Raw genomic sequence first — 7,136 nt, forward strand, 5'->3', positions numbered from 1 at the left:
ACAGAGCGGTCGATTGTGTTTACCAAGTAACAACGAAGTACCCGGGGTCTAGGCCATGGTCGCGCTCCGGCGCATCTGCAGGCCTGTCATGGTTTGATGAGAACACACGATCCAGTCTCTGTTCCGAGATCATTGGCAGTGTGTGTGTGCCAGTCCAATCGCCATCTGTTATCTGTTCCGCTTCACCAGCGTTCTCCCCGGCTTCTGCGTCCATTATGTATAGATTCTTGTATTTGTTGTCTCCTCCATCTCTTGTTGATCAGAAAAAAAGTTCTGTCCCTGTACGAATGTAAATATATAATTGTCATCTTCAGAGGTATACAAAAAAAATCATCATGTCAAGAGAAACAATATTCACATTCAATGGACTAGAGGACTCATGAAATAATTGAAACAAGACTGCAGTGGTAATTTCTTACCGTCTGGATTGTGGAGGGCAACGCATTATTGAATTTTCCCTTTGTGAGCAGTTGTGGCTTCAAAGCCGCGTGGCTGGCCGAAAGCGATGGATTGCATGCCATGATATAGTGTCCTGTTTTGTGACACCCTTTCAAGATTCTTTGATGCCATTGCCAGCATATCCATGCATCGCATCAACTAAGATCTTGTTTTCTGTTTCTCCAAGTTGGAGATTTTTTATATGTATTTCCAAGGCACTGAATATCGTCCAATTTTTCGGCTTAGATCTCTACGTCTGGCAGGCAGAGTTGACTTGTGTTAGAGTTATAATATAAGTCATGTATCCCTTTGTATTTATCCCGTTGTATAAGGGGTTTTCTGCATATGTTCCACACCTGTACATGTATATATATATCGGCCTATGGCCTCATGGGAATACAAGTTGCATATTCCTAACATGGTATCAGAGCTAGGTTAATTTTGTCAGCACGTTGCAACTCGTGCTACCGATTCCCAGCCGCCTGTCTCATCCCCTCTTGATCGAAGCCCCCGTCCTCGATCTCCTGAGTCTCCCGATCGAAGATCTCCAGCCGGCCCTCCCGATCGGATCTCCCCAGCCAGCCCTCTCGATCGAACTCCCAGCCGGTCCCGCTCCTGAGTCTCCCGATCGAAGCCCCCGACGATCGGATCTCCCCAGCCAGCCCTCTCCCAGCCGGTCCCGCTCGACGGATCCCGTCGCTAGCGCTCTCGAAGGATCCCGTCGCTAGCGCTGTGGAGGCTTCGGTGGCTGGGATCTTCAAGGTTGCGTCTCCGGCGGGTGGGGACTGCGTCGTCGGGCTCCTGGGCTGCGGTCTGGTGCCCCTGCCGGCGCGTCGGGGCGGGGTGTCCTGATTCTCCAGTCTCTCGTCGGTTCTTAAAAAAAAATGTCTGCTGCATCGGGCTATGTTGCTGTCCCTCGCTGTCCGGTGATTTTTGATGGTACTAACTACACCGAGTTTACTGGCTTCATGCGCATTCACATGCGTGGCATCCGTCTTTGGGGTGTTCTTTCTGGCGAGGTCTGCTGTCCGCCACGTCCAGTTCCTCCGGTGGCCCCTACTCCGCCAACTCCATCGGTTCTTCCTACGGATGCTAATCAGGCCGCCAAGGATGCGGCTAAGGTTGCTGATGAGGCTGCTGATCGTGCTTATGATGAGAGAGTTTTGGCTTATGAGGAGGCTCTTCAGACGTATCATGGTGCTCTGTCTGTTTACACCCAGTGGCTTGATGATGATGCCCGTGCTGCAGCTGTTCTCACTGCTAGTGTTCTGCCTCAGTTTGCTTCTGAATTTCTGGGTCTTTCTACTGTCTTTGAGATGTGGACCCGTCTTCGTGAGCGCTATCAGCCCTCTGGTGATGCCTTATACCTCTCTGTGATCCGTCAGGAGCATGCTCTTCAGCAGGGTGACTCTACTGTTGATGATTTCTATGCACAGAGTTCTGCTATCTGGCGCCAGCTTGATTCTCTTCGTAGTGCTGGGTGTCGTACCTGCCCCTGTTGCCAGGCTGTCCAGGCCAATTTGGAGTTTCATCGCGTCTATGAGTTCTTGTCTCGGCTCCGTAAGGAGTTTGAGCCCCGGCGTGCTCAGTTGTTTGCTCGTGGCCGTATTTCTCTCATGGAGGCGCTTTCTGAGATTCGTGCTGAGGAGACTCGCTTACGTGGTGCTGGTTTGCTGGAGGTTCCCTCGATGCTCGCGACTCGTGCTCCTACGCCACTTGCTCCACCGACCCCTTCTCGCTCCAGTGCTTCGCCGCTCTTGCCCACTCCTTCTGGAGGCTCAGGTCGCCCCCGTCCACATTGCGCCTATTGCAACAATGATGGTCATCTTGAGTCTCAGTGCTACACGAAGAAGAAACACCTGCGCAAGGCTCGATCATCATCTTCCGGGACTTCGTCATCTACCTCGACAGCTTCAGCCATTGCTTTGACTGAGCAGGATATTCTGAGACTTAAGCGTCTGCTCGCGGCTTCAGGTTCTTCCTCGACGGGTACTGCCGGTTCTGTGACTGATGCTTCCCGCACTGAGCAATCACCCTCTACACAGTCAGGTACATCCCCCTGGGTTCTGGACTCTGGAGCTTCTTTTCATATGTCTTCTCATTCTTCCACTTTGTCCTCTCTTCGATCACTGGATTCTCCTATTCATGTCTTCACTGCTGATGGTACTCCTCTTTCTGTTGCTAGTAGAGGCAATCTTACTACTCCTTATTCTGTTCCTGATGTTGCTCATGTTCCTCGACTTACCATGAATTTGTTTTCTGCTGGTCAACTTACGGATTCTGGTTGTCGCGTCATCCTTGACGTTGACTCTTGTTCTGTCCAGGACCGTCACACGCACACTCTGGTTGGGGCTGGCCCTCGCCGCCGTGATTCTCAGGGTCTTTGGGAGTTGGACTGGCTTCATGTTCCTTCTGCTGCCACCACCATCGCCAGTTCTTCCGCTTCTGTCGCCTCCGTCACTGGTTCTTTCCAGCAGTGGCATCATCGACTTGGTTATCTGTGTGGTTCTCGGTTGTCTTCTTTAGTTCGTCGAGGCCTTCTAGGGTCTGTCTCAGGAGATGTCTCTTTAGAGTGTCAGGGTTGTCATCTTGGCAAGCAGATTCAGTTACCATATTCACATAGTGAGTCAGTGTCTAAGCGTCCTTTCAATTTAGTCCATTCTGATGTATGGGGTCCGGCCCCTTTCGCTTCGAAAGGTGGTCATAAATACTATATTATTTTCATAGATGATTTCTCTCGTTACACATGGCTTTATTTCATGACTTCTCGTTCTGAGGTGTTGTCTATTTATAAGCGTTTTGCTGCCATGGTTCATACTCAGTTCTCTTCACCCATTCGTGTTTTTCGTGCTGACTCCGCTGGCGAGTATATCTCTTAAGATGTTGCGTGGTGTTCTTGCTGAGCACGGGACTCTCTCTCAGTTCTCTTGTCCTGGTGCTCATGCTCAGAATGGTGTGGCTGAGCGAAAGCATCGACATCTTCTTGAGACGGCTCGTGCATTGATGATTGCTGCCTCTCTCCCGCCTCATTTTTGGGCTGAGGCCGTCTCCACATCCACCTATCTTATCAATATACAGCCTTCCGCTGCTCTACAGGGTGGTGTTCCTTTCGAGCGACTTTTTGATCGTTCTCCCGATTATTCGATGCTTCGCTCGTTTGGTTGTGTTTGCTATGTTCTTCTTGCCCCTCGCGAACGCACCAAACTGACCGCTCAGTCTGTTGAGTGTGTCTTCTTAGGCTACAGTGATGAGCATAAGGGCTATCGTTGTTGGGATCCTATTGGTCGTCGGATGCGTATCTCTCGAGATGTGACTTTTGAAGAATCTCGTCCCTTCTACCCACGCCCATCTTCCTCGACTTTTTCGGTGCAGGATATCTCTTTCCTCACTTTTCCTGACTCACCTATCACTCCCGCCAAGACTGTACCTATCCGTTTCACTTCCTCTCCTTCTCCACATCTCGTTGATTTGCAGCCACCATCATCCCCGGTCTCCTCGCCTCGCGTGTCACCGGGGTCTCCACCTTCATCTCCGGTGACTTCCTCCCCGGTCTCCTCTCCCAGCCTGTCACCGGATTCTACACCTTCATCTCCGGTGACTTCTTCGTCGCCACCCCCTGCTTCTACCTTGCCGATTCCTCCTTCTATTATTCCATCTTTTCCTCAGCATTACACTCGTCGTCCACGACCAGTTGATGCCTCTGTGGATGGGTCGTCATCTTCCTCTCAGCCTACTTATGGCTTGCGTTCTCGTCCTCGTCCACCTGTTGATCGCTTTGGATTTCCCACCGCTGGTGCTGCTGTTCTTGAGCCGACTTCTTACCGTCAGGCTGTTGTTCATCCTGAATGGCAGTTTGCGATGGCAGAGGAGATTGCTGCTCTTGAACGCACTGGTACCTGGGATCTTGTTTCTCTTCCTCCCGGAGTCCGTCCGATCACTTGTAAGTGGGTCTACAAGGTTAAGACTCGCTCCGATGGTTCTCTTGAGCGTCACAAAGCTCGTCTTGTGGCTCGTGGTTTTCAGCAGGAGCATGGTCGTGATTATGACGAGACTTTTGCTCCTGTGGCTCATATGACCACTGTTCGTACACTTCTTGCCGTTGCCTCTGCACGCCACTGGTCTATATCTCAGCTTGATGTTAAGAATGCCTTTCTTAATGGTGAGCTGCGTGAGGAGGTGTACATGCAGCCACCACCTGGGTATTCTGTTCCTGATGGCATGGTATGTCGTCTTCGTCGCTCTCTCTATGGCCTTAAGCAAGCCCCCCGCGCCTGGTTTGAGCGCTTTGCCTCTGTGATCACTGCTGCTGGTTTTTTAGCCAGTGCTCATGATCCAGCATTGTTTATTCATCTTTCTTCTCGTGGACGGACTCTTCTTCTTCTTTATGTTGATGACATGATCATCACGGGGGATGACCCCGAGTATATTGCCTTTGTAAAGGCCCGTCTTAGTGAGCAGTTTCTTATGTCTGATCTTGGACCTCTTCGCTACTTTCTTGGGATTGAAGTCTCTTCTACCTCTGATGGCTTTTTTATCTCCCAGGAAAAGTATATCCAGGATCTTCTTGCTCGTGCTGCTCTTACTGACGAGCGCGTTGTTGAGACTCCTATGGAGCTCAATGTTCACCTCCGTGCTACTGATGGTGATCCTCTCCCTGATCCGATGCGTTATCGTCATCTTGTTGGCAGTCTTGTCTATCTAGCTGTCACTCGTCCGGACATCTCTTATCCGGTTCATATTCTGAGTCAGTTTGTCTCTGCCCCCACCTCGGTTCACTATAGTCATCTCCTTCGTGTTCTTCGATATCTTCGAGGCACGATCTCTCACCGTCTATTCTTTCCTCGCTCCAGTTCTTTACAGCTCCAGGCCTATTCGGATGCTACGTGGGCTAGTGATCCTTCCGATCGCCGTTCACTTTCTGCTTACTGTGTTTTTCTTGGTGGTTCTCTCATTGCCTGGAAGACGAAGAAACAGCTTGCAGTTTCCCGTTCGAGTGCCGAGGCTGAGTTGCGAGCAATGGCTCTTTTGACGGCAGAGGTGACTTGGTTACGGTGGTTACTTCAGGATTTTGGTGTTTCTGTCACTACACCGACTCTGCTTTTATCTGACAGTACAGGTGCTATCAGCATTGCACGCGATCCTGTGAAGCATGAGCTCACCAAGCATATTGGTGTTGATGCGTTCTATGTGCGCGCTGCTGTGCAGGATCAGGTTATTGCTCTTCAGTATGTGCCTTCCGAGTTACAGTTGGCGGATTTCCTGACGAAGGCTCAGACTAGAGCACAACATGGCTTTTATCTCTCCAAACTCAGTGTTGTTCATCCACCATGAGTTTGAGGGGGGGTGTTAGAGTTATAATATAAGTCATGTACCCCTTTGTATTTATCCCGTTGTATAAGGGGTTTTCTGCATATGTTCCACACCTGTACATGTATATATATATCGGCCTATGGCCTCATGGGAATACAAGTTGCATATTCCTAACAACTTGCACCATACACGTGGATCAGCATCATAATGATATTATTTTGGCCGTGTAAATAGATCTGTCATCATAATGCAATTTCTCCCACTCAAACGATCCTCATCTTCAAACATTTGTTCTGTTATTGTTCAATGAAACTATTTTTCCCATTAGCATATATTACCTTGATTAGCCAGAACTTCAACAAAGCAAACAAAAAAAAAATGCTGAAATGTGAAGCTTGTTTCATATTTTCTCTTCTCATCTTAAAAAGCTAGCCACGTAAAAGGAACCGTCAGTCGATATCCAGCGGCACTTCCGGTTAAATTTGACCGATCAGCTGGTCATGTACAGATTGCATCGATCGACGGAGAGGCTGGGGGCCTGCCCTCCTTTTCATAAACAAAAATACTTAGTCGTGCACAGATATCCCCTCGAGACAGGTCTACTGTGAGTGTGGATCTCACAATTTCCATGGTTCATGTTAGTTCTTGTAACAAGCATGTGATATTTTTGTGAAGCCAACAAACATGAATAGTACTATCCCCATTTGTTTATATCGGTCAAAGAGACTTATTCTTTTCCCTTTAGTATAGACTGACGGTAACTAACTACCTGGGAGCCTAGGACTTGATCAAAGTAAAGAAAAATCATGCTCGACTGTGATGCTTACTTCATAATATCTCTTCTCATATGAAAAAACAGAATTGTTCCATATTTTCTAGTAATGTGCCAGGAACTCACAGTGGGTATCCAGCAATATTTTCAGTTGGTTTAAAAGCAGACCAGTCAGTCCACTTTTTCACCAGAAAACTGTAGGGAAACCCCCAACAGTAAAAAGATCGGTCACTTAGTCCATTTATTGATGTCCCCTCAAGTCTTACAATTATAATTTAGTAGGTCCAATGTGACTCTGTCTAGGTGTATCTCGCAACTCACATGATCTCGCAACAAGCATATGAGAATTTTTTAAGTCAATACATGTGAATTGTCTTCTCACATTTGTTTTATCAGTCAATAAGACTCTAATTCATTTCCCTTTACAACTACAAGGTTCTAAGAAATTACTTTATTAAATTAACCATAGTTATGTGAAATTAGTAACCATAGCTATGTGAAATTAGTAAACCTCAACTAGAACCACTAGAACCTGCATACCCAATAACTTTTATTCTGCCTCCCTTCCTAATCAAATATTCTTGGTACCAAATGGAATTGTATTCCTCTAACACAA

At 48.0% G+C, this 7,136-nt stretch overlaps 1 protein-coding gene across 1 annotated transcript; it reads left to right on the forward strand.

Moving 5' to 3' along the window:
- The first annotated feature begins 989 nt into the window (after positions 1–989).
- Positions 990–2,892, forward strand: LOC147976032 (uncharacterized). The gene is made up of 2 exons (XM_087518508.1): positions 990–2,487; positions 2,763–2,892. The coding sequence occupies exons 1-2, from the start codon at positions 1,323–1,325 to the stop codon at positions 2,807–2,809; spliced, it is 1,212 nt and encodes a 403-aa protein (XP_087374634.1). The 5' UTR covers positions 990–1,322; the 3' UTR covers positions 2,810–2,892.
- Positions 2,893–7,136: the final 4,244 nt, after the last annotated feature.

This window comes from Triticum urartu, chromosome 4A (genome assembly GCF_056163025.1).
Source record: "Triticum urartu cultivar PI428250 chromosome 4A, HENAU_Tu73, whole genome shotgun sequence".
Taxonomy (NCBI): Eukaryota; Viridiplantae; Streptophyta; class Magnoliopsida; order Poales; family Poaceae; genus Triticum; species Triticum urartu.

Bases quoted from the DNA above. Each gene is read 5' to 3' on its own strand.
- LOC147976032 (XM_087518508.1), top strand. From the start codon at position 1,323: ATGTCTGCTGCATCGGGCTATGTTGCTGTCCCTCGCTGTCCGGTGATT. The intron at 2,488-2,762 runs GTACATCCCCCT...TGTTCTGTCCAG, and splicing joins ATCACCCTCTACACAGTCAG to GACCGTCACACGCACACTCT.